The sequence below is a fragment of the Aythya fuligula genome, chromosome 4 (genome assembly GCF_009819795.1).
Source record: "Aythya fuligula isolate bAytFul2 chromosome 4, bAytFul2.pri, whole genome shotgun sequence".
Lineage (NCBI taxonomy): Eukaryota > Metazoa > Chordata > Aves > Anseriformes > Anatidae > Aythya > Aythya fuligula.
This window is the reverse complement of record NC_045562.1, coordinates 119,432-146,029: the sequence shown is the minus strand read 5'-3', so window position 1 is coordinate 146,029 and position 26,598 is coordinate 119,432. Positions and strand designations below refer to the sequence as shown.

The window sequence follows — 26,598 nt, the reverse complement described above, 5'->3', positions numbered from 1 at the left end:
GAGCATATGTTTTGAACTCAATGATGTGAAAGTGCAGGGTGTACAGAGGATTCATGGAATGGAAATAGATGAGCCACATGCTTCTGTAAGGTTCAACCATACGTCTCACTGTGGGGAAAAGGCACAGGATGCAGAATGCTTCGAAAGGCTCTCACTGTCATTGATCAAGGAAGAAAAACACATCTTGCATTGCGTGAGCAAATAGGAGATTGTGGTCTCTGGCTGTCTCCTGAGATCTGTAGAGACTAAGAGCTAGTATGCAATTAGATGTGTTTTAATGTGTTGTATAAAATTGGGCATTCTGTTCAGCTGGTTCCCAGCTGTGCTGTGCAGGCTGATGTGTTGGTGGAGAACAGTCTGCACCATTCCTGTCACTGGCCCCAGCTGCCACTTGCTGCCCTCCCCAGCCCAGGGACATGTGAACAGTTGATGTGGATGGAAGAGAATAATCTGGGTTTCTCTGGGTTGGGGTGGAGCACATGTTGGCTTGCCAAGAAAAGGAGGATAGTTTGTTTTACTAGCCTCTTTTAGGGTCTGTTGTGACTGACTTGCTAGCAGTGAATGCTGACAAGGATCAGACGTTACAGTTCCTATCCTCTTGCATTCAGAGAGGGGGGTCTGTATTTCTGAAGAAGATATTTTGTTGTGCTCTTCTAGGCTTTATGTTTCTATTCAGATACCACTTTGTTAACACAAAATATGAACTGTGAAAGTGGCACATGTAGTCTAGGAGGTTAAGTGCAGATTTATTTAATGGCAGACTATCTACGTATTTTCCTATAAGCTTTGTGTTTGTAAGAGGAATGTAAAGGTAATTTTTAATATCTGTGCTTCTTTTTAGCAGATTTTGGGGTTCACAGCAAGATTTATGAAGTTAATGTCTACAGGAAATAAGTACTAAGTCCTACTAAGGATTGACTTAATAGTAGGAAATGTTAATGGAGAACATGTAAAATATTGCCAGTACAGGGCAATAAAAGCATGTTCTCGAAGTTAATAAAGAAAAATGGAAGAGATGTGTGATTAAAGTCATTCAAGTGACTTTTGCTAACATAAGCTACTTGTTTTCTTTAGGTTAGAACAGGCAAAAGAGGCTGAATCTAAGGATGCTTTGAAGGACTTAGTTAATTTGATTACTTCCTTAACAACATATGGTGTTAATGAGTTGAAGCCAGCTGGTGTTACCACTGGAGTACCTTTCCTACTACCTGGATTTGCAGTGCCACAGCCTGTGGGCAAAGGTGAGTGTTCATTCTCTCCCTCCATGTATTTTTTAATTATAAGAGAAACTGTATACCACACAAACCATTCATAGTTGAGTATAGGTTCTTTTACTAAGGTTGCATATCAAATATGCTTGTCCTATATGTCCTTCTTCTTTGGAGTTGGTACTCACAGAAGCATGCGAACAAACTTTAACTTTGAGGACTGTAGGGCAAGTCAAACATCTCTACTGAGATGTTTGCAGAGCTCATAGCTTCTGTGTGGACATTTTAAAAAGAGTATCAGTGTGGAAAGATGCAGTGAATTGATTTATGGTGTTTTAGGCTGATCTTAAACAGATGTGGAAGGCTGATGCACTGCTTTGGTGGTGCTTCTTTTGTTTTTGTTTTCATTTTCCTTCACACAGATGGGCCTTCTGTGAGCTCTTATCAGCTCATGCAAGTGTATCTTATGAGTTGTAATATGTTTTTTGAGCAGCAGTGAATATACAGTGGTATAATCTGTGGTGTACTTGCAACCACAGTGAATTCTGATGAGGAGATAAGGTTGACTAAGTCTGAAGAGGAAAAGGTTTTTATAAAAACCAACCTAAGATTCTAGACACTTAAAATTCCATTTGATTTTGTAGGTAAATAAGTACTTTGGAATTGAGCAGGTGACTGTGTGGAGTGAGCTTGCTGCTTGGGCTTCTTTGGGGTTTTAATAACACTGGAGGCACTTGTGAAGTTTTTATGACAGAGTTAGCTTTATAGATTTATATTTAATGGATTTGTTTTCACTGTTTCTTTCACATATCACAGTTACTTGGACAATCACTTCCTTTCTCTGGTATTGAGAAAGTTCATTGTTTACGGGAACTGTTTTCTCCTTGTGCTAAACAGAGGAAGAAGATAATAGTTATAGAGTTGAATTTGTCCATGTTCTAACTTAATGATTTTTTCCTAAGCTAATCAGATTTCTGATACTGTAGCATGAGATAACCACCATCTCTTGATTTTCAAAATAAAATCTTTTTATTTCATTTGCTGGCATTTGTCCTGACATCGATCAGTTCCTTTTACTTGCTTTTTCATTCTATTGACAAGTTGTTTTTCTTTGGAGAACATATTAACACGTTTTCTTAATTGATTTTATTTAAATTTTTTTAGGTTTTGAACGCTGTAGAGGTGGTGAAGATTTGGTTTCTTCAGGGGTCCTTGTAACATTCAAAGATAATTCATTAACCTGCTTGATTGCCTGAAAGAACTGTTTATACTTAATTAGAACATACCTAGTTGTATCGGTCACTGCCTCTGTTCCTGTCATATTTGTTGAGCACTATATCTACTTTCCGACACGTTTCATTACTAAGAAAGCATGTAAAAAGCCTGCTTTTAGAAACAAATGAATGCGATCTGCAATTTAACATTAGTATTTTCCCAGTAAGTGAAATTTTTGCATGTAGTTCTTCAAGGAAGTTTCTTGTTGCTTTCTGGAGGAATACACCAGGGAAAGCAGTGAAGCTAGACACTGGAATAATTGAGTTTTCTTTTAAATTGAACAACTTAATTTATAAAAAAGGAATAAGGCAGTATTCCACAGAACATGTGCAACAAATTGGGATTCTTCTTTTACGAAAGGTTTTTGATTTATGCTAATTGTTTGATTTTAGCTTGATTGAAAATGAGGTTTAATTGTTAGAAGTTTTTTTTATAACTTTTTAAAGGGTGTTTGTCATGAGGTGTTTCTTGTATAATGGGATTGGTTTACTATGAGTTGTATTGTTCTTGCAAAAGTTGGAAAAGTTACCTTTGCAGCATCTTTCTAGTGGAATATATGCTCTGCTCACTGAAAAAATAGGGGAATCCAGGGAACATTCATAAGTGATGCCTTCTTGGGCTACGTGAATGAGATTTTATTGGTCTTAAGGATACTTAGGAGAAGTTTGATCCACTTTTAAAGATGTGAGGTCTTTATATTTTAATAATATGGCTGCTTTGTGCTTTACAACTTCTCCCATTTGTTTTAATTTCTGAATTGTTAACAGTACTTGACCTTGCCAAAGTTTGTTTTTTTTATTCCCAGGCCTGATTGCCACAGCCACCCTTACACCGTCACCTGATTCCAGTATGATTATTCACATAAAAATTTCTAATCCAGAACTGAGCAAGAGCATGCTCTCTCTTGAAGGAAGGCCTCTGCTGGCCTTGCAAAACCCTGTGAAGTTTCTTTGTAAGGAGCTCCCCTCCTTTTTCTCATACAAGACATCCAATGAGCGGAAGAAACAGGATTGCTCAGAGGCTGTGCATGCTGTTTAGCTTTGAACCCAGCTGATAAGACTGTGTTGTTGCTTATTGCTCTGCTTAATGAGGGTCATCAGATGCGTGTTCTTCGAAACGTAGCCTACCTAATACTTGTGAAGGGCATAGTGGCCTTCCGTATTATGAAATACAGAATGCTTGACTATTGCTGTAATGTGTTTTTCTTACGAACCATGTAGATGATGTGCAGGCTTTAATTTTTCTCTATGACTGTATCCTGTTGCACATACTAAAAATAGGTCAACTTTCTCATCCATTTGAAAGAATTGATCATTCATTTAGCTGCATGCGTAAACAGTTTCAGAGATGAAGATGTCATATCAGAAAGAATAGTAGATCATAGGATTTGCAATATAATTGCTTATGCAAATGCTTTTTTAAAGAGTCTGTTTTAATTTTTAAAAGATAACATTCTTAATCACGCTTATTAGAGCGCATGGATCATTATTAGTGACTGTGCTCATTGTTTATAACAATTCAGAACTTTCATTTTCCTTTCTTCTTCCCATCTCACTTTGTTTCCTAATTCAGGTCACAGTGTGAGGAATATCCAAGCATTTTCCGTCCTTCAGAATGCGTTTTTGAAAGCAAAAACTAGCTATCTAGCACAAATTATTCTCGATGCCATCATGAATATTTATATGGCTGACAATGCCAATTACTTCATTTTGGAATCACAGCACACATTGTCTCAGTTTGCAGAGAAAATTTCTAAGCTTCCAGAAGTACAGACCAAATACTTCGAGATGCTGGAATTTGTTGTCTTCAGCTTGAACTACATACCCTGTAAAGAACTGATCAGTGTGAGCATCCTTTTAAAATCCAGCACTTCTCATCACTGTAGCATCGTAGCCATGAAGACACTCCTGAAATTCACCCGTCATGACTACATCTTTAAAGATGTCTTCAGGGAGGTGGGACTTTTGGAGGTGATGGTAAATCTTCTTCATAAATATGCAGCGCTTCTGAAAGATCCCACTCAGGCTCTGAACGATCAAGGTAGAGTGTGCTCTTCCAATTTACTACTGCATGTCTCTTGGGGATGGTGGAAGCTAGTGATTAAGAGAAAAAAGCAATAAAGTTTGAATGTGTATCATAAGAGCAGAGTTCTACTTTGGACTGCTGTGCCATCCTGAAAACACACTGGGATTCCCTCTTTCTTTATGTCCTGCAAGAAGCTTGAGGTTGTGCAAATGCAAAATCATTTGAAGTTTATAATTCCCTTCTTAAATGATTTTTTAATGTATTTTTCCTAATATTTAAGTTATTTTTACATCAAAAGAAAAAATGAAGGAGCAATACATAGACTACCTGCTTCACTCCTGTGCACCAAGTTGTCTTTCTCAAAAAAATGTGATTAGGCATTTCAGAAATGCACCTAAAAGTGCTATCAAGCATGTATCTGTGCTCTTATTAGGAACTTGTTTCCAAGTTAAAAATAAAAAATAAAAAATATATATATAAAAAAAGCAACTTCTTTTTATACTTTGGGTCTACATTTTTGTAAGAGCATTACAAAAAAAGGCACCAAAACCAACCACCACCAACAAAAAAATCTGGCGTTCTCAAGTCCAGGATTTGACATCTGAGATAAGCCACGTAGTTGTTTAGTCTGCAAAGCAAGCACTGCCAAGTGCAAGCCATATGTGTGTAGGTATGCTTTTTTTCTATCCTTTACTCAAAAAGGAATAGAGTTAATGTGTGTCAGTGACATTTTTCTTAATTGTAGTTGTTGGCTGTTTCACCTGGGTTTATTGTTTGAAGCTTTGCTGTTGATTTGTAGCTGTTAATTAGAGGTAGAAAACTGTGCTGCCAGCAACTATGTTGGAAAACACACAGTTGCTCAAGTGCTTCTCAATAAATGGACCAAGATGTCATCTGGTTAAGGTGCTACCTGGGGTGGACATTGCCCTTGTGTTGTTGCTTGGTAGTTATTAGTATTTTATTTATTTATTTATTTATTTTCTGGACTGTTACAATGTGTTTAAAATACTGTGTGCCAACTTGGTTCATCTGTTATACCTGTCAAATCGTAAGCACATTTGAAGTAATTATGCAGACGTAGTTCTGTGTTGTTGTGTAGAATTTCTCTTTGCAGGTACTCAGTACAGAACAAGACAGATACTTTTAGTCTTCACTGATTGTAGCTTGAAGCAACAACAGTTGGGGATATGAAACTACACATATAGCTGCAGTGTCAGCAACTCAGCTCACACTGCTCAAAAGCTTTTGTTAAAATTATATTTTTTTTATAAAGGGCATTTTCAAACAATCTGTAATTAAGCTTTCCCTTGGATGCATGTGTAGACTAAACATTACTTGTTTTGAAATTTGGTTAGTCTGTGTTTTCTTTGGGGAAACAAAGAAAATGAAAGCATTTGTGGAAAAAAATGAAGCAACATCTTAGAAAAGAGTGATTTTTACTGTCTTTGGCTTATGAAATTATTTTTAGGGGATTCAAGAAACTGTTCATTTGAGGACCAAAAGCAGCTGGCTTTGTTGGTTATGGAGACCCTGATGATACTATTACAAGGATCAAACACTAATGCAGGTAAGTGGAGATGCTACTGGCAAGTCATGTATAAAAATGTTACTGAGAACTTTGCGTACAGGCAAGAGAGTCTTCATTTTCTATCTTCAGGCAGTTAGTCACACTGAAATATTCTTTTTTTCTTGCAAAGTTCTTTCTATAAGAGAATCAGTAGAATAAGCTGGAATGCATAAAATAAAGGAGTTTCAGATGGTTGGTTGGTTGTTTTAAATTAAGATTCTTGGGAGTTCTTTACTTGAACCACACCTCCCCCCATTTTTCCCCAAACAATACTATAATAATTTGTGGTAGCTTGTATTTTTAACACAGTATTTTGAAAAATTTAAGCTCTTAATTAGGCATGTAATTTGCTGTTGACAATGTCATGTGGACTGAAATCAGATTAAAAATGTGTGCCATTGTTAATGGAAGATGGCTTTTCCTTTTTTAGAAGTATACATTTCATATAAAAAAAACAGTGTATATATATATATATATATATATATATATATATATAAAAATAGGGCTCACTTGCAAGCGTCCTTCTCTAAACGAGGTAGATTTATATTAGTTTATGCCTTATTTCATTATCCAACGCATGGTAACATTGACACAGACAATGTGTCTATCTCATATTAGTACAAGCTATCTCTTAGAACTTAAAAAAAAAAAAAAAAAAGTTTTATATATATATATATATATATACATATATATATATATATAAGTAATAGGTGTTCTTAAAACCTTTTACTCTATTGTATTAGAGGAAGAAGAAAAGGAGAAGGGGTAGGGAAGGGACACCACCCTGAGGAGCCACAGGAGGTGGCTTTGGAGGCCATGAGACATCCTTCTTTCATCAGTTTATTTCTTCTTTTTCTCAGTTCTGGCTGCTGCTTCCTACCCCTTGGTTTAGTCTGCTTCCTACCCCTTGGTTTTGTTTGCTTTCATTCAAGTAGGAGAGATGAGAATCCATGACAAGTGTTTAAGAACAAAATTGTGAAAGCTGTCCATCTCAGCTGACAACTTGCTGTTTAACGATAGCTCCTGGTCTAATAGCAGAAAGCTTTTAATTTTTTTCTTACTGCTTTTGCTTGGGAAAAATATTTTCTCTAAATATAGGCTCAGTGTTCAATAGCTGCTAGACAAGTAGGACTAGTTTGCTGAACAAACTTCTGTAACAAATGAGGTTTTGCTCTTATTTGTAAGCTTTTCTCCCACAATGTTCTTCCTCATACAGGTGAGTTAATTTATACTTGAGTGATTTTTCTGAATAACCACAGCTGGGAAAGCAGTCCAGTTGGTCATAATAGAGAACTGATGGGTGAACTAATATTTCTCAAGGTAAAGTAATATTTACAATAAGGTATTGCTTTAAAATGGAATACAAATTAAAAAGTAATAGGCAATCAGTAGGGAGTCGGTCCAACCATTGGGTCCATCTTTAAGCCTTAGTTGGTGTCTTTCACATTTTAAGAGATTCTGTGCTACCATGAGCCTTCTGACAGATTTTGGCTTCCTGCCTTTGGCAAGTTATGCGCATTGTGTCTGCTATGCTTTGTTTATTAAATCCAACAAGATGGTCATTGAAAGCATAGTGGCTTGCTAAAAAATAAATAAATAAATAAATCCCATTGAGTTGATGGTTTGCTCTTTCTTAATTCAAGGGAGTGTTTGAGCAGGGAGATGTTCTCAAGTGCCTCAGAGCTTATGTGAAGGTATCGATCTGTACCTGTAATCCACAGACCAGATTTGATGTAAGGGACTTTAAAGAACCATCAAGAAAATGAGTCTCTTGCTATTAAGTCTAAGGTTGCTGAAGGATTCTGCAGCTCTAATAGACCAGTTGAGGGCTTTGCTCCAGATTAAGAAGGAAGTGCTAGGGAAGAGTCTTGTGTTTTAAGAAAAAGCAAGGGAGAATTGGCTTCATCTCTTCCTCTCCTTTTTTAGGGAAGTGTGAAAAGGTATTTGTGTTAATCTGAATCCTATGGTCTTTCTTCAGCAATGAAACAAGAAATCAAGTTAAAAGTTAAAATGTGCTTCTGTACAAAATAACATGCTAAAACGTACAATGACTTTACTGAGGAAACCATCCATGATTTGTTTATATCTCTGGCAAGCTAATCTAGAGTTCGTATCAGAATATAGCAGCTGTTATTTGTGACCTACAGGAGAAAAAAAAAGGTTTTCAGTTTTTCTCCTCCCATCTTTATTTATAATTTTCCTGTTTTATGGGAGAGTACATGTGCAATGAAAAGCTCTTTCTTCTAGCTTTTGACTAATGCAATTCCAGCAGATAATAGTTCTTTGTTTTATGGGTAAAAATGCTTGCATACCTTAATTCTGTCTCATTATTCAAATCCTTCAGAGGAGTTGAAATCTTGCTAGGGTAGGATGAGAGTGACTGTTATCAGTGCAAGCAAGTGAAAAACATTTCCTCTGTCTGCTGCAGTCCAGGAACTGAGTGACAACATGTCCGATATGGTTAGTGGTTGAGATTCAGAGTAGAACAATTAACTGCATGTTAGTGTACTCTGGAGGAGTGAAAATCCTGTCTGGGTATATTTTGAATGAGTTATCCAAGTGTAACAAAATTAGCAATATTGCTTTTGGAAAGGCATGAATTCATATAGTCTAGCTCTGTGCAGAGGCTGACCATCTGCGTGTAGGTCATTCTGAGCAGATCTTCGGAGTAGCTATTGAAAAACCTACCCAGAAGGTTTTTATACAGTGTTCCTACCTCAATGGTCCTAGTGATTTATCACTTGTCGATGTTCTTCCTCACAGACAATGCATTCTCTGTTTTGAGTTAAGCTGAAATCTTTGTCATCTATCCTATTGTTGATGCTCTTGGAGGGCAGCAGCAGATCATTAATATATTTAAAATGGTCACATGTAGGTTGGATGATTTATATTCTCTTGCTATGTCTCAGGTGCAATATGCACCCTTCTTAATATCCTGTGGTATTAATTTGCATTTTTCTTCCTGTGCAATATTTAGACTTAATTGTCTTGTAATATGTTTGCAATCCTCTGAAACCATGTCTAAGCCATTTCACTGCTGCACTTGTTTTCAAGTTCTGCCAAGCTTGTTGTTTGAGGTCACTTTTAGAGATGGCTTTGGCATTCTGTCCACCAAACATTTACGTCTGCAAGCTTGGCTTTGTCCACACACTTGATAAGTATGCTCTTTAATATGTCAGCAAAGGCATTTTTCACAACACTCAAGATAACCCCCAGTGGTTTGTCCTTTGTCAAATCAGAAAGGCATAGCAGAGAAGCAGGCATAACTCTGAGCTGATGTTTCAATTAGTTATTAGTCTGTCATGGTTGCATTTAGGCTATTTTGTTGGGTTGTTTGTAAGAATGCTGTGGATAACACTACTAGAAGCATTCCTAAAGCTGAGATACATTGCATAGGCTGCTTTCCTTTTACCCACTGAACTAGTTATCCTGTCAAGGGGGAGGAAAAAAAAACACAATACTGTTGTTTTAGTTTATAACTCTTTTCAATGGTGATTGAAGAAATGGGCTAATTAGGCTGAAATAATAAGCTTCCAGAGAGAAATTAGCATAGATGACAGGTGAATCATGTGAATCCATTATACACTTCTGCATTTATTGCTCAGCCTTGATTTTCCCATGACAGAAAAGGCAGAATCGGAAAACAATCAGAAAGGAGTGATGCAAAGGGAAGGTTACGTATGGGAGCTTCTACATAAGGAGAGTTTAAAACAAAAAAAAAAAAAAGAGGATAGTTTAATTTCTAAAGATGAATGAGAGGAAGTGGTGTAAATATGTGATAACATCTTTGAAGGACCGAAACTGCCTTGTAATTCATAAGTGGCAGGTCTCTCTTTGCTGTTAAGCAGCCATCCTGACCTCACCAGGGAAGTTGGAAGCAAACATCAGTTCCTCTTTGCTACTTCTCAGTACTGAGTTCAACTCCAAGAGAAGTGAAAGAAAGTGCATGAAACACATCAGAGGTGTGGTATGGCACTACAGATGTTGTTTCTAAGTACCACAGAGTTCAAAAGCCACATTTTGATCAGGGGCTCCAAGTTCAGGAGTATGATAGAGCTGTACAGGAGAAAGAGGTAAGAAACCATTACTCAGAAAAGTTGTGTTTGTTGTTAGTGCAGTATGATGGGGACATGAGCACAGTGGTAACGTATCCAGAGGTTGGCAGAGGTTTTAGGTCAGCACACACAGTCACACAAACAGGCTTTATTGAGCCTTGTGCTGTTTCATCCCATACTCAAAGCCTCAAAGCTTAGTTTCTGGCTTTAAACTCTTGTGTCTCTTAAGGTTTCTTGAATATTCAGTAACTAATGAGAGAAATTCAAATGAGGAATTTAGGTGTCCCCAGACCCAGACAGATTCACAGGGTGGTCAGAAATCTATACTGAGAGCGGGGGAATTACAAAATGTTACCTCGCTATTTGTGAATCATAGATAGTCCTGGGTTGGAAGGGACCTCTAGGGGTCATCAAGTCCAACTCCTGGGGTCTCTTCAGAAGATAACTCCAGCAGGAGATGCTGCAGTTGCCCTATGGAGAGGTGCCACCAACTTCACTGCCTCGGGGTTTGAGGTCTCTACTTCTGCCATGTCCAAGTCTGTATCTCATCCAAAGAACATAAGAGAAAGCAAGAGGCAAAAACTTGAAAATGAATCATGCAAATTGGTATATATAAATTAGAGTGAATGTCTTGACTAGTTCATTAATAATTTTTGTAATTTAAACTGCCTTTGTAATTTACGGTTATGAAGAAAATGATCTCTTTTGATGCCATAATGTAGCATCGTTCCATTAGCTTACTCTGTTCTTACCTTAAGTAATTGCACAGGCCACTACTCTTGCTATTAATGCTGTGCTAAATACCTGTTATATGTTCTGTAAAAATTTCCATTTCTTGTTTATTATGTTTTCAGAATGGATTTTCAATTAATATTGCACGTGTTCTTCTGCATATCCAGTAAACTTGAGAATAATGATTTGTTTAAGCTCTATCACTCTTGAGATGGATCGTGGCAGAAGAAAACTTCTGCACTGTCCTGCAATCCTCATGGATAAAGTGAATTGGTGCTCAGTCAGTGCTTGAAGCTTGGCTGCTCTTTTTCAGAAGCCCAGTTATATTTGGGCAATGAACACAATGTAATACAAACACGATCCTTAAGCAAAATAGCCAACAGTCTTCCTTAAAGATACAGATTTTGTTGCATTTTTATGTTCTTTCTGTCTGTGAGTCTTCAAACTCTAGCACAAAAAGAATAATGTTTGTTGAAGTGATAGGAACGGTGAGGAGGTTATTAGAACAGGGATGGGTGGGCACCATGGTGGGCTTGGGGTTTGGTTGGGTGCTGAACCCCCTCCATGTTTTGGGCTGAGGCCAACTGTATGAAGTTCGACAAGACCAAGTGCCAGGTCCTGCATCTGGGGTGCAACAACCCCAAGCAGAGCTACAGGCTGGGAAATGAGTGGTTGGAAAGCTGCCTGGCGGAGAAGGACCTGGGAGTGATGGTCGATAGTCGGCTGAGTATGAGCCCACAGTGTGCTCAGGTGGCCGGGAAGGCCAACAGCATCCTGGCTTGCATAAGCAGTGTGGCCAGCAGGGGTGGGGAAGTGCCTTTCCCACTTTACTCGGCTCTGGTGAGGATGCAAGTCGAGTACTGTGTTCAGTTTTGGGCCCCTCGCTACAAGAAGGACATGGAGGTGCTCGAAAGAATCCAGAGAAGAGCAACAAAGCTGGTGAGGGGTCTGGAGAACAAGTCTTACGAGGAGGGGCTGAGGGAGCTGGGCTTGTTCGGCCTGGGGAAAAAAAAGGAGGCTCAGGGGTGACCTTATTGCTCTCTACAGGTACCTTAAAGGAGGCTGTAGCGAGGTGGGGGTTGGTCTGTTCTCCAATGTGCCTGGTGACAGGACGAGGGGGAATGGGCTAAAGTTGCACTGGGGAGTTTTAGGTTGGATGTTAGGAAGAACTTCTTTAGTGAAAGGGTTGTTAGGCATTGGAATGGGCTGCCCAGGGAAGTGGTGGAGTCACCATCCCTGGAGGTCTTTAAAAGATGTTTAGATGTACAACTTAGTGATATGGTTTAGTGGAGGCCTTGTTAGTGTTAGGTCATTGGTTGGACTAGATGATCTTGGAGGTCTCTTCCAACCTAGAAATTCTGTGATTCTGTAACTGTACCCTTGTTTTCAGCAGCCTTAGTGAAAAACACTGCAAGAAGAGTATCATTGCAGTTCTGTTTTGTTTAGCCTGAGAGAGGCAAACAGCAGTAAAAGTTGTTAAAAATCTGTATGACTAAAACCCTGTCAATCAATTTAAGAAGTAAAACTAAATGCTTTTCATGTTCTTTGTTGTTATTTGTTACTGACTGTATTTTTTGTTGTTGTTGTTGCTTATGCTCCTATCCTTACACCACTCCCATCCCCACCCCCAATCTGCATAGGTATTTTCAGGGAGTTTGGTGGTGCGAGATGTGTGCACAACATTGTGAAGTATCCCCAGTGTCGACAGCACGCACTGATGATCATTCAGCAGTTGGTGTTATCACCTAGTGGAGATGATGATATGGGCACTTTGTTGGGACTGATGCACTCTGCTCCACCTATGGAACTGCAGCTGAAAACGGACATCTTGAGGGTAAATGAAGTATTGCTTAGGACGTTTACTCCAAAGCCACTCATTCCCTTTTTTAATACTTGTTTTTAAAAAGAATACACTGAGAAGGGGATTTGGATGGATGATGTTGAACTACTGAAGTTATGGTGTTAAAATGAGTACATTTGATGCATTTTTTGGTTTCTATCCGTCCATTGCAGTTTTCAGAATCACAGATATTAAAGCTAGTGAATGAATTTGTGATTTTAGTGCTAATCACTTGTAATCAGCCTTAGGAAATGAGGTTCTCCGACTATGATGATCTTCTCTGGCAGGGTATTATTCAGTTAAATACATTGAGAATACATGGGGAAAAAAGTAAGCATGTAATACACAAGTGTTTTTTCAGCACTAGCTTGTGTTTTCTTGAGGCAGACTTGCTTTGTTATTAAACATTTAGAACTAATGTAATGTGGTATGAATCAATATAAATGTTAATCATGGTAACTGATAATTCATGGGGGTGGGGGGGAGAACAAAAACAAAACTAGCAAAACACTTTTAAGCAAAACAGTGGAAACGTTGGAAAGGAAGACTGGGAGTGGAGGAAGAGAAGACTGTTCTTTCTTACACGTTTTTTTTTGGTTGCTAATGTAGACCCACAATTTCTTCTCAAAATAGCTAATGCTATTTTTAAAATTAACATGATGATATTGTGTGAGGGTAGAAAAACTATGGCAAGTAGTAATAGGTAAATGAATTTTACTGGAAAGAACTCACACATTTAGGTTCGTCTCTGTTATAAGGAGCTGCAGTGTTGCTCTAGCTGAGGAGCAGCCTTATATTATTCTGCAAGAGAAAAAGGAAAGGTAATAAAATGAGTCATTTTACATTTTTTGTATATCAGTGTCTTCACTAATTTTTAAGTGTGTCTCATTCATGATACTTAAGGGCAGAGAAAAATTACTGCAGTTCCCATTGGATTTAAGGTAGTATGTCAAGGTTCCTGACTCTTTGTCTGACCTGTTGTTGTTTTTGCCTGCCGTCTGTCCTGTGTTCAGAAGCTTTGGTGATGGAACTGACAGCCCAAAAATGTGCAGTGATATGTCCCTAACTATTATCCAGGTTTGGCAGGGAAAATTAGATAATGCCCTCAAAGGAGTGAAAAACAGTCTGTTTCATTACTCCTCAAAACAGCATGACTCTGAAGAAATAAACACTGGGCCGTGGAAGACTTATTTTTTTCTAGCCTAGTTTGTTGTACCAGAGATGGCTTTCTACTGTCTGTGATCCTTTATAGAAAGGATTTTTTTGGTATTCATTATTCACATGTGGGTCAAACTTCCCATGACAACTGGCTTGTTTTGGTTGGGTGAGATTTGTACCTGCCCCCATTCACCCTGGTTTCACAGAGGTATTTATATTATCCTGTGATACCTTTATTATTATTATTCTACAATCACGCATACTGTGGCCTTGTGTTCATTCAGCCAGTAACATTTTCTACATATTTGTTTCCATTTCAGGCTATTTTTGATTGACTGCTCTTTTAAAGCTATGTTTCATTCAGTTCAAAGATTTATGGGTTTCATTGTAGAGAGAGGCTAAATCTAAGAATTTTTGTGCTTTTTTTTTTTTTTTTTTTGCTAAATCTTTGCTGTTGTGTTGTGTTTGAGTGCCTGTAGTACCTAGCCAAGTGCTTATACTTCATATATTTTTACAGCCTATGTTAGTGTTCTCCAAGGTTTTAAGTGGTTTGATTTCTTGTAGCTACAGGCAGTAGTTTGCCCGCTCTTGTTTCAAATTGTTTGTGAAGTATGGTGGCAGAGCAGATGCCTCTCTAACAGCTGTAGTCTCTTAGTGGTAAGGCAGAGAATTATTTGGTGATTTTGGGTCCATTATAGATGTAGTCAAGCCTTTTTTGTTGGCTGGATCATTTACGTCCTTACTATCTAATTTCTAAATTAGGGATAATGCTTTGCTTCTTCCTCCAATCTTTGTCTTTTTGTTTTGTAACCTCTTGATTACATGGACTTTTACAAAGATCTCTGGAGACTTGATACATTACCAAATTCTGACAAATACTAATAATTTTGCTTGTATCTCAACAGAAAATATTCCTGTGTTTTTTTCAAGCTATTAGTAATGCTGCAGGGTTTTTTTTCTTCTTTGTTTTGATGTTTTTTTTTTTTTTTTTGTATGTAGGCCCTACTCTCTGTGCTAAGAGAGAGCCACCGCACAAGAACTGTTTTTAGAAAAGTTGGTGGATTTGTGTATGTCACGTCTCTGCTAGTTGCTATGGAAAAATCTTTGTGCTCACCACCAAAGAATGGCTGGGAGAAAGTAAACCAGAATCAAGTGTTTGAACTGCTCCACACTGTGTTCTGCACATTGACTGCAGCAATGCGCTACGAGCCAGCCAACTCTCATTTCTTCAAAACAGAGATCCAGTATGAAAAACTGGCAGATGCTGTTCGCTTGCTTGGCTGCTTCTCAGACTCAAGAAAAATAAGCCCATTGAATGTCTTTCCTTCAAATACACAACTATTTCAAAGACTATTGGAGGATGACCTAATACCCCTGGATTCTGTCTCACCTATGTTAAGACACTGCAGCAAACTTTTTATTTACCTCTACAAGGTAGCAACAGATTCTTTTGACAGGTATGACCTTTGCTGTTTTTTCCTTGGTATTCCCCTAAGTAGTTTCCTTCAAATGTCTTCATTGCAAGCTTTTATATACCCATGTTAATCTATTTCTTTGTTCCTTTACTCCAGTGAGAGGAATAAGGTGTCTGCATCTGACCAAATATTGACTTAGCTTGCTGGTGTTCTCAAGGGTATGCAATATTCCCTCTGATGTTGAATGTTTTTGTTATGGTAGCAATTAAAATACAGATGTCAGTTTGTGATTATATTTGCTGACTTCAAGCAGCCCGTTGGTTGATACGCAGACTACTTGGTTGCTTTGTCATATAAAACGACTGGAACTTTATGCATTTATTAAGCCAAATGAAAAATTGGTTGTCGAACGTGACACCTTAACTTATTGTTTGCTTTAATATATGAGACTGGAAACTAAGTCACTGGATAATATGATGAATTTACTTTGTTTTAGATGGATAGGCATGTTCTACAAAGCTCTACCTAGCCTGAAATTGTTTTAAAAATGAGACAAGTCGTAGATTGTTTTAAAAATGAGACAGTCCTAGATTTAAGCAGGTAGAATTTAATGACACCTGACATGAGGAATGAAAAGTAATGCATGTCTTTTAGGTTGATTCAAAAATGACAACAAAGCATATTGAAGTATGTGTTTAAGATTTACTTGTCTGAAGGTAATTCTTACTTAAAATACAAGGTACTAAGAAGTAAAATATAGACATAGGCTTTATATGTAGGTTCTGCACCCCAGCTAATTAATGAACATAACTCTATTTTCTCAAAGATGTGCCATTGAATTTAGAATCAAACCAAGGATCTGATTTTCCAAGCGTGGCAGGTGTGAATGTGTATGGTGAAATCCTAATAAATCTGCAGGTTGGTCAGGCTTTCTTCAAGTAGGTGACTAGTAACATACCAAAATAATGGTTTTGTTTATGCAAAATTTGCTTCCAAAGTATCAAATTATCATCTGTAGTTTAAAAAAGACAAAACAACAGTGACAAAAACAAAACAAAGAAATCACCAACCAAGTAAAGAAATGAATTTCTTATTCTCATTTCGAAAGATCATTAAAACATTCAGATTGAGGGAGAAAAATGTGTATTAAGAATGCATTGCACATGCTTTAGTAAATTGTAATACTGGCTAACAGTAGAGTATGAGGATTCAATGGGGTAAGTAAATCCCATAGTGCTCGGGCATAAGCTACATCATTAATTTCCTTTTTTACTTTTGCTGTCATCTTCAGTGACTGCTTTTTCCCTTCTTCAATTTTCTGATGCTCAGTTCTTGTAAAGTTCATGTTGCTTTTACCTCGTAACCACATTGATCATACTCGCTCAGGCTTTACTTTCCTTCATTTCTGCTGTCTGATGTAAAAGTGTTCTGTTCTGTAAGCGTGATCATGTTGATAAACTCTGCGAATACTGACCAAGTGCTGCAGGGTCATGCCACACAGCAAGGATATGCTTTTACAGGTCCGCGTGTTCACCTGGTGCATGTTGCTCAGTAGCGTCCTCTGTCGTCTGTGTTGTTTCTGAAGAACAGATCCTAGAAAAGACTTCATTGGTGATGGCTGTGGAAAACTAACAAGCTTTTGGCCTCTGGTTTCTTCTCTAACCTTTCTGTCCTACCCCTGTGTGTTTTGTCTGTAGTCGTGCAGAACAGATCCCTCCTTGCCTGACAAATGAGACTTCTCTCCCCTCTCCCTGGGGTACGCCAGCTTTGTCCAGGAAAAGGTACTGAACCTTTTAAGATCAGTTGATCTCAGTTCTGTTTTCTCACTGTTGTTTCTTCATTCTCATTTTTCTCTAAGTGGCTATTATTTATGAGGTGTATGTTTTTGCTTTTATATTTCCTGGGTAAAATAAACATAAAGGTATGTTTCATAGTAAATTGTAGGTAGTGATGCCAATACGTGATATCCAAATATCCAAATATCTCCATACACCTGAATCACTTGGAGCTAAGTTCCTGTTTGAAAATGAACAAGGTCTGCATAAGAAGTGGTCTAAGGGAGATATAAATTACATTATCAGGAGCAGCTTGAAAAAGTTCAGACAAGGCTAGTCTATCAAGTAATAGAGCAGGATTTCTTTTCCCCTAACTAATTTTTTTCAGGAAGAGGTACTTTCAGTCAGAAGGTTGATGGCTTGTTAGGGTGTTCATTCATAACAGTCAGATGGGCTTTTTACCTTGTCTACTGCTTCCTTTCCCTCCTTAGCGGGGTGATACGAGTAATGTATAAGCATGGGTAAATGAATTTTTTGCAGTTGGTGCTGACGTATTGGTAGATAACATTTGATCAACAGTTTGGCAGAATTTTGAGTTCTTTTCTCTGCCTAGGGAAATGCTTTTGAACTGTTTTCCCTGTTTTTATGAAAGTACTTCTTACATGGAAAACTACATAGGGAAGTTAGTGAATTTTAAAATGCTGTGCAAAACATACAATTAATGTTTGCTTTTAGGTTATACCTTTTGGCTATATTGCTCACAGAAAAACAAATTGTCTGGTTGTGATGGGTATCCCCTTTCCAGGTCATTGTATGCAGTGTTGAAGGGCAGGCAGTTTGACCATCTGCTTGTTTGTGAATCATAGGGAGTATCGACTTGGAGTTTAATTTGGATCTCCCTGTACTGCTGTATTATAATTTCCAAGTGTATTTAATGAGGTTGATGTGATAGTGATGGTTAGGACGTGTACAAGTAAAATTTATGCTTAAAAGTAGATGGAAGTTTGTTCTTACAGAGCATCTTGGAGTGGGGTTTCATTAGACTGAAGAACTTTGCTAAACACAAGCAGGTTTTTGAATTGTATCCTGTAAATTTTGTGTTGAGGCTCTCAAGGTGATGTTGTAAAGCAGCAACAGTTTTCTTGTTCAGATGTGGGTCGGAAGATTTTTGCTCAAGTACCGCTGCTAGGATGCATGAAAAAAAATGGCCCTTATTTCCATCTCAGCATTAAGAAGGTGAAAAGGGTTAAGGTGCTTACTGTGAGTAATAGAAGAGCAGAACAACTTGTCACTACTTAATCATGTTATAAATGAAGTCTCAACTCAATCTGAATTTTGTAATATTTATAAAACAAATATTTCTAAAAGGTATAAAAGGCAAGTAAACAGCACTTGCTGCACAGGGAGTCTACGTTCCACCAACATGCACACATGAACATCAAACATTCTAAATATACAGAACATGGCTTTACATACTAACCCTGAGTGTGCCTATACAATCAGAAAAGGCAACAAACAATCCTTTAAGTTTCATGACTTAACAGTCTCCATTTTCCATTCCTTTTGAGAGATATGACTTGCTTTAAGTTGTCAAGCAACTCGGCCTTCAGGCCTTATGTATCCCATTCTTCCCGGATCGAAGAAGAGCGTATTCATCTCCTTTTCAAGGCCAATAGGCCTGGGTCAAAAGGCACGTCCAGGTCACCAGGGGGTATAACAGCAAAAGCCTTCGATGCTTTCCAACCCCCATGGCCACACTCCCAAATCTCCCCCTTCTTTATTAATATCAACCATTTTCTTGACACGAATTACCACTCCATATACAACAATCACATTTAAGTTTCAAAGAGAAAACCACGACTACTTCTACCTACCTGGTATTTCAAGCACAAAGTTCATTTGAAACATTAGTGGAAGAGAGTTTGTAGAAATACTTGGGAAAATTGATTTGTACAGATAATTTTTTTTTCTTAAACCTGTTGCTATAAATTGTGAGAAACAGTCCGTAGCCAATAACTTAGGCTCAGGCAAGGATCTCAGTGGAGTAGTAATTTATTTGCGATTGCAGTGGCGGGCGCCCCACAAGCAGGAGAGAGCGCATCTACTAGTTCCAAAACACAGTTTATATACCTTTTGATGGCAGGACCCTCCCCTGTTTCCCCATTGAGTGGGTAATCCAGGTTCACAATCTATCTGATGCTTCACAAACAATGCATGGCCTTCAGTTGCCAGCTTGTTAAATTTCAAATTTCTTTTGACATTTTTACTGCTTGAAGTGGTAATGTTTCTTCACTTATCTGACTTGACTTGACACCATGATTTTCACCTAATTGTCCTAAGGAGTCTGATTGTCTGCATTTTACAAGGTCGCCTGCTAAGCTTTCTTATCACTGTAAGCATATCTCAGTACCACATTCCTTCCTTCTAAACAATGTAACTCTGCAAAAACAACATTTCTATTCCCACATTTCCTCCCTTTTCTTTTTTTTTTATAAACTGTTGATTTTTGCAAAACCTTTTTCTAAGGTGTAATTTGGTAGATTTCTTCTTCTTTGCTTTCTTTGCTTTCCATCTCCTCATTATCACCTTATCTGAGTAAGGTGGTAGCTCCATGGTCATTTGTTTCAATAGTGCGGTTTCAGTTAACCACTGTACTAGTCCTCTTACACAGGGGATAATACAGCAACCAATGGCTGTCAAAACTCCTACAACAACTACAATCAAGTATGTAAATATGCCTACTTTTTCTGCCAATTCACTGGCAAGGGTGGTAAGCCCTTGCAATGCTCTAGTTACTGAGCCATCTGGGACAGTATTGTTGGGTGTAAAGGTGCAACAATGGTTGCTCAGTATCACACACACACCTCCTTCCTCCGCGAGCATCATATCTAATGATATCCTGTTTTCCCAAGCCATTTTGCTGGTGGCATCTAGTTGTTCAGCAATTTGTCTCATTGCATCCCTGGTATATTTGATGAATCTCTGCTGATTATAATAGATATAATTAATCCAATCCACATTTTTATTGATTGTTACCCACCAAAACAGTGACTCAAACACTGCAGAAATTTGATTTCTGGTTTTATGTTCATCTGGAACTCCTCTAGGTACCCCAATAGAATCTATGTATACTCTATCATCAAATGATATTCCTAAGCCTCTTTTACTTCTTCTGGGTATTTGTGATGTTTCTCTTTCAAATGCCAGGGTGAAGGGTATAGCTAATTGAACAAGTGCACAAGTGCCTTCCCAATCAGATGGTAGGGTGGACCATAAGATCTTCCCTCCACCGTACCACCAGAGATCTCCCCTGGGGATCTCAAGTCTTGAGCAGTTTCCCATCAAGTCCTTGGTAGCACAAGGCAAATTCTCCCAGATGCCAGGTAGCACTCACACCCTGCCGTGAGAGGCAAGCTGTACGGTTACCTATAGCTGTGGAGGATACAGGGGGAACCATGATATTGTTATCATGCAAGAAACAGTAAAGAGAGACTTACAGGCCTCATTTCCCCAGGCAGTCTTTTCTTGGTACAATGCAGTCATACATCGCATCCCTTGGGAGTCTTTGGTCCACCCCCATGGGAAGGGCACTATCTGGGCAATCAGTCATCCCGAGGCACAAGCATAGCAGTAGCTACAGTTGAGACTCTGGACGGTATATTTGACCCATTCTATCCAGGCATTCACATCCCCATACCCTGTTTGAATCTCAAATGTTTGAACTGCCACATTTCAGAGGGCCTCCTGTTTTCTCCTTGAGTTTCTCCCTTTCTCTGATGGCAATAGAGGATTGTTTCCGTACATCTATTCTCAATCTGGCTGTTGGGTCTCTCCCAGTTATTTGTTCTCTCTGCTCAATTGTCGTTGGGCATTTAAATCTCCACAAGCTAACACCTCACAAGCATCAAACGTGACGGCTTGTGGTATATAACCCTCTGTCACAGTCACCCATATTTTGATGGGGCATCCCGTTTTTGCTATTATCTGGTCATGCCTTTTCCAAGTTGCCAATTGACCGAGGCCTTCTCTGAGGCCTAGAATCACTAAAAACAAAATTAGTAATCGATTTTTCCCTGTAAAGATTTTCAAACCTTAGGTTTCCAAATAATTATCTATACAAAGATATTTCCAAATATACATATACAAATAAATATACAAACATATTTCCAAATAATTATCTATACAAAGAATAAGATGTACACTACTACTGTAACAACCCCCCCTTGGGAGCACTGCAATTCGCTATAGGTCTGTCCTTTCTCTCAATCACAAGTCACAGTCGTTAGTTACCTGTGAAAATAAAAGGTTAGTTTACAATTGTAAGCTCTTATCCTGCTCAGAGTCCACTATGAGATTTTTCTCTTCAATTTCAACTTCCAACAAGTCTTTTGTAGGAACAGCTTCCCAGGTACTAGCGTCGATGGATGCCTTCACTCGAGTATAGTGAGTCCAACCTTTTTCCACAGTTCTTACGGCTGTTTCAGTGGTTAGTAATTGTCCTTCCCATTCAGGCCAGAGTTGACTAGTTCCAGGTCCGAATCAGGACCCGGTTTCCTGGGTGATGGTGGTGAATGGGGAATCCCAAAGGTGGGGTTTGAGCCAACAACCCACAGGTTCTGAGAGATGACAAAGAAGAGGACAACCCCAGAATACAGTTCTTAAGAAAACTCTCTTGTTTTGAATTGTGGTATCTCATCCCTTCTGCCCAAATAGGGCAATCTGAACAGCATCTCATGTGGTGAAATTCCTATATCCTTTCTTGATGCTGTTTGAGCCTGTAGGAGTAAGCATTTTACCCAAGGAAGTTGGGTTTCTAACACTAATTTAGTTATTTGCTTCTTTAATGTCTGGTTCATTCGCTCCACCTTCCCAGAAGAAGAGGGGTGCCAGGGGCTGTGAAAATCCCACTCAATCTCTAAGGCCTGCTTTAACCCTTGCAGTAAAGCTTACACCCATCCAGTCACACGGTCAATTAGGACAAACAAGTAACTCAGTAAAGTTTACCTGTATACTTTGGAAAGGTCAAAGCCCTGGCTCCCGTCCCCTTCTGGATGGGTTACAGAAGACTTTTTTTATTTACCTTTTGACGTATGGTACATCCTCTGCATATGTGCTTCACTACAGTGTATATGCCTACACAGACATACTTTCTTAGCACAACATCACACATTGCTTGCATCTCCCAATGACTCTTCTGATGTAAAACAGTTAATATTTGCCTCATTATCACTTTATTCAGCATTTCTCTCCCATCAGGGAGTATCCATTTTCCTTCAGACTTCATGACTCCTGATTCCTTAAAAAATCTTTCTTTTAAAACTTTTTAGTTCTTTCTTAATTTTCAACAATTCCCTGAATCCTCTCTGGATTTATTCTTCGTTTTCCTTCAGACATTAGATGCCTTAAATACCTGACTTCTCTTTCTCCATATTGTAATTTATTTTTCAATACTCCCAAGCCCTGCTTTCCCAGAAAGTTGAATAGCTTGTTAGTAGCTTCCTTTACAACTGTTTTCTCCTGTCCTGACAATAGAAAATGATCCACATATTTGTAACATTAATATCTCCTTGGGAGGTTGTAATTGCTCCAAAATCTTTTTTAGAACTTACCCAAATAGATAGGTGGCCCTGTAAACCCCTGAGGTAAAATTGTCCACCTATGTTGTTGCTTCCGCCCCCATTTCAGGGTCTTTCCAGTCAGAGGTGAATATACGGACTCATCCCCTAGCACTTTCTCATTCTGACCCCAAGTCTCTTATATAATTTCTGTGTTGCACACTATTATTATTCCAGCCAGGATTGGCAAGTGGGTATTTCTGCCGTGCCGGTATTACCCCTGGTCCTGGAGGATGAGCTCTTTCCCATTCTTGTATAGCAGCTCTCCTCCTGATCATTCCCATTTCTTTCCCTGTAAACAACATACTTACAGACATAATTCCCTCCCCCAAGAGTATAATATGTCAGGTCGTAGGAACTGGTCTAATTGTTCAGCTAGGCTGTTGGGGTCCTCAAATAAAGACTTCCTCTCCTTCTTAAAAGTCCTAACCTCTCTGCTGGTAAGGAGGGGGGGGTAGTTCATCTAAGAGGATACATAGTTAGTGTTAGTACTGTTAGTATCAGGGAAGGCAAAATTCTCAATATATCTTCTACCTTGTTCTAATTCTTGCCAGAGCCTAGAGTACGATCCTTCTTTAGGGACAGTGTTAATTACAGTCCATGTCTCCTTTCCTGGAGTGACTACTGCTGTCACAGGTACAATATTAGGATTATAGGGAGCATAACTTGGCTCCTTCTCTGAAAAAGGAATCTTATTGTTTACACATAAATTTAAAGCCTGAATTTTCATCAGACCTGTATTTTGGTCAAAATACTGCTGTTTCCTTAATTGGTTCTTTTGTCCAGACTGATACACAATATTTAACCTTTTTTTAATTGTTTTTCTTTTACAATCCCTCTAATTTTGGGATTATGTTTCCAATTTCTTTTCATTCTTCAGGAAGAACTATTAGTAGGCACTCCCCCAGGGATATCTCCCTGTCCCCTGGAACTCATATTTCCCATTTTTCCTAGCCATCGCCAGTATGTTGCTACAGAAATTTCCCTTCTGCAGTGTACCACACACTAACGTTCTGAAAAATGGGGGTGTACCACCAAGCACTTCCCCGTGCAAGCGTTACCGCGCACCTATGAGTTTACCAGATTCCCTGGTGTATTCCAAGCACTTCCCCGTGCAAGGATTACCGTACACCAGATTCCCCTGATGTAGTGCCAACACTTCCCCGTGCAAGGGCTTACCATACACCAGATCACCCGACCCCCAAGGCAATACTTATTTCCTACCTTGGTCTGTGCACAGAGTTACCGGATCAATTCTCAGTTAAACTGTTGCATAAGATGTATGTTTTCCTTCTTAGGAATAAGCATATACGATAAATACTTGGACTATGTATGCAATATAGAAGATTGATAGAAAACGAGATTGTTGTAACAGTTGTTGGAACGCTCTTAGCCTTCACATGGGCTGCTGGCGGGAGTGTGTACCCAGACAAACTTGGTTCCCGTAGGTTAGTTTGAGGCTGCCTACAATTGTTTGTTAGTGTCTTTTATAAGTATTTGTTAAAGAAAACGGGGATTACTATGTTGCAAGCTGAATCCCTTCCAGAGAACAGGAAGGGTGGTAGCTTCTGCATGCTGCCACTGCAAGTAGAGTGGAAACAAGGAAGAGATTAGGCAACTTTTATGTTCTTTAGGTTTTATAGCACCTAGGGAACAGATGACTCTCAAAGACGCTTGATTGCAGTAAATTAAGAGTCCTCTGGGTTGTCTTTGGGGAAACACATCCAATAGGTTTGAGAAGAAGAAAGTGCTTGGGATGTTGCCCTGAGGGAAGGAGAAGGAGAGGCATGTCTGCGTACCAGTCTAACTTCACAGCAGCTGTTGAAGAATAAAATAAAATGCAAAGCTCGTAATACATGGGGTTGTAATGGTGATTTGTTTTTCTGTCCTGCAGGCACACATATCATTCTGTTTCGACGCCTCCTGTTTGCCCTCAGAAAAACATACCTGATGTGAAACTCCAGACAGGTTCCACGTCTGTGCAAAGCTCTGACGCAGTTGTTATCCACCCTGGTGCTATGCTTGCAATGCTGGATCTCCTGGCCTCTGTTGGATCAACTACACACCCAGAGGTAGATAAAAAATCTGCTGTCTTCAGCTTTGAGAGAAACTAGTTTAAAGGATGGCTACAGAAAGTAGAAAAGAGGTGGTGTAAACTTAATTCATGCCAAGAAGCTAATATGTTTCACAGAATTATCAAGTTATGTAGTTGATTATATAGGAAGAGGTCTGATAGAAATTTTCTTACGTTAGCTTGGATTCGCTTATTTCTTTCAAATGCCTGGCAAAGATATATAAGTTCAAAAATACTGTCTGAAATGGCTGTCAGATATGCTTCCAAGCATTGTGATGAGTGCCTGTTTGCCCTAATGTGTAGTATGCAGAGGACATGGGGTTGGACATTGCAGCTTGGTAACATACGATCTGTTTGAAATAGCTGGAATAAGTTCTGTCTCTGAATGGTACTACCTGCTTTGTACAACTCCCAATCCCAAACCCCTACTGGTGGTTTGTATGTGAAGGATTTGTTGCAAGTTTTTAGCAAAAAACTTGCTTTAATGTTTTATATTTGAGATGACTTCCCTGAAGAACACTTTCTATTAAAAAAAAGTTCGAAAAGTTTACAAGAATTTACAAGGCCTTTTATGTTGTCCTCTACTGGTGATGAGCATGGAGATGTTGTGTATTCAGGGTTTTAATTTGGCTGTTATGTTGTGTATACCTTGTTTTCTACGGATAATAATGCTGATAGGTTAGTAAAAATAGCTTCTCTGTCAGAAAAATAATTTAGTGCACTTTAAGCAGAGCTTCTAAACTGACTCTCTTCTCTTGGGGAAAGTAGAGGTTAGAGTAACCATCAGTAACCATTTTTTTTTCTTCACAAGGGCCGTGGTAGTCCTTCATATCAATGATTTTTTTTTTTTTTTTCCTCTTCCAAAAAATGATGGAAGCGTTCATCGCTCCTGCAAGATGCACATGCATCTGAGGACTGGATATTTTGTGTATCAATTGCTTAAGGGTAGTTTTCCTTTAGTTATGATGCATAAAGGCTTCCTTCTATTTGTCTTCTGTGTTTGTGTCCTCTCAAACACACTTTTTCCTTTTTTTCAGCATGCGCTGGACCTCCAGCTAGCAGTGGCCAATATCCTGCAATCTCTTGTACACACGGAGCGAAACCAGCAAGTCATGTGCGAAGCCGGGCTTCATGCACGACTTCTACAAAGATGCAGTGCTGCTCTGGCTGATGAGGACCATTCTCTGCATCCCCCACTTCAGAGGATGTTTGAAAGACTGGCTTCCCAGGCCCTGCAGCCAATGGTGCTGAGGTCAGAAAGATGCCGTTGAACTCCTGCAGAGCTGAGTCCTTGTGCCTTCATTGTGGCTGTCTGGCTGTAAATTGCTTGGATTGTTAGAAAGCATAAATGACCTTGTGTGGTAGTGATGGCACAGAATCCTGTTTTACATTTTCTTAAATAGACCATCTCACTTCTGTTAAGTGCTGTGTACCCCTGGAGATGTTGGGCACCAGGGGAAGGAGGAGTGTGGTGGGGGGAAATATGTTTATTTTTTTCCACAGAGGTTGCACTGAACTTCTGTAATTCTTTCCTTCCTGCAAATAATGAGTAGCTATCCAAAATGCTTTTCCTGGCCAGGTTGTAAGGAAGAGGAAACGTGATGAATGTAAAACGATACTGCCATAGAAGGGAATTGATTCCTAGATTCTGTGCAATGTTAAATATCTCAAATAACAAAAGTTTCAGGCTAGCTGTTTGATTTGGCCCTTTACTTTGTGTGAAGGGAACAAAGGATTGCTATAGAAGAAATGTCTGGAAAAATCAAGCCTTTGTAGCAAGAGTTGGGCTTGCTGCTCTCCTCTTCAACTTTGGTAGTGCTGTCTGGCCTTACTTGGGACAAACTCTGTTGTGAAGTAAC

General features: G+C 38.9%; 1 protein-coding gene across 6 annotated transcripts in view; it reads left to right on the top strand.

The window, feature by feature from the left end:
- Positions 1-26,598, top strand: part of WDFY3 (WD repeat and FYVE domain containing 3) — a 187,212-nt gene that overhangs the window by 81,340 nt on the left and 79,274 nt on the right. For 5 of the 6 annotated variants that reach the window (XM_032186506.1, XM_032186508.1, XM_032186505.1 and 2 more), the window contains exons 9-16: positions 1,075-1,241; positions 4,056-4,523; positions 5,977-6,075; positions 12,503-12,696; positions 14,860-15,317; positions 16,973-17,056; positions 24,560-24,737; positions 25,777-25,991. In XM_032186506.1, coding sequence (XP_032042397.1) covers positions 1,075-1,241; positions 4,056-4,523; positions 5,977-6,075; positions 12,503-12,696; positions 14,860-15,317; positions 16,973-17,056; positions 24,560-24,737; positions 25,777-25,991 — 1,863 coding nt within the window. The remainder of the gene's footprint in view (positions 1-1,074; positions 1,242-4,055; positions 4,524-5,976; positions 6,076-12,502; positions 12,697-14,859; positions 15,318-16,972; positions 17,057-24,559; positions 24,738-25,776; positions 25,992-26,598) is intronic. The other variant, XM_032186509.1, reaches the window with a different exon arrangement.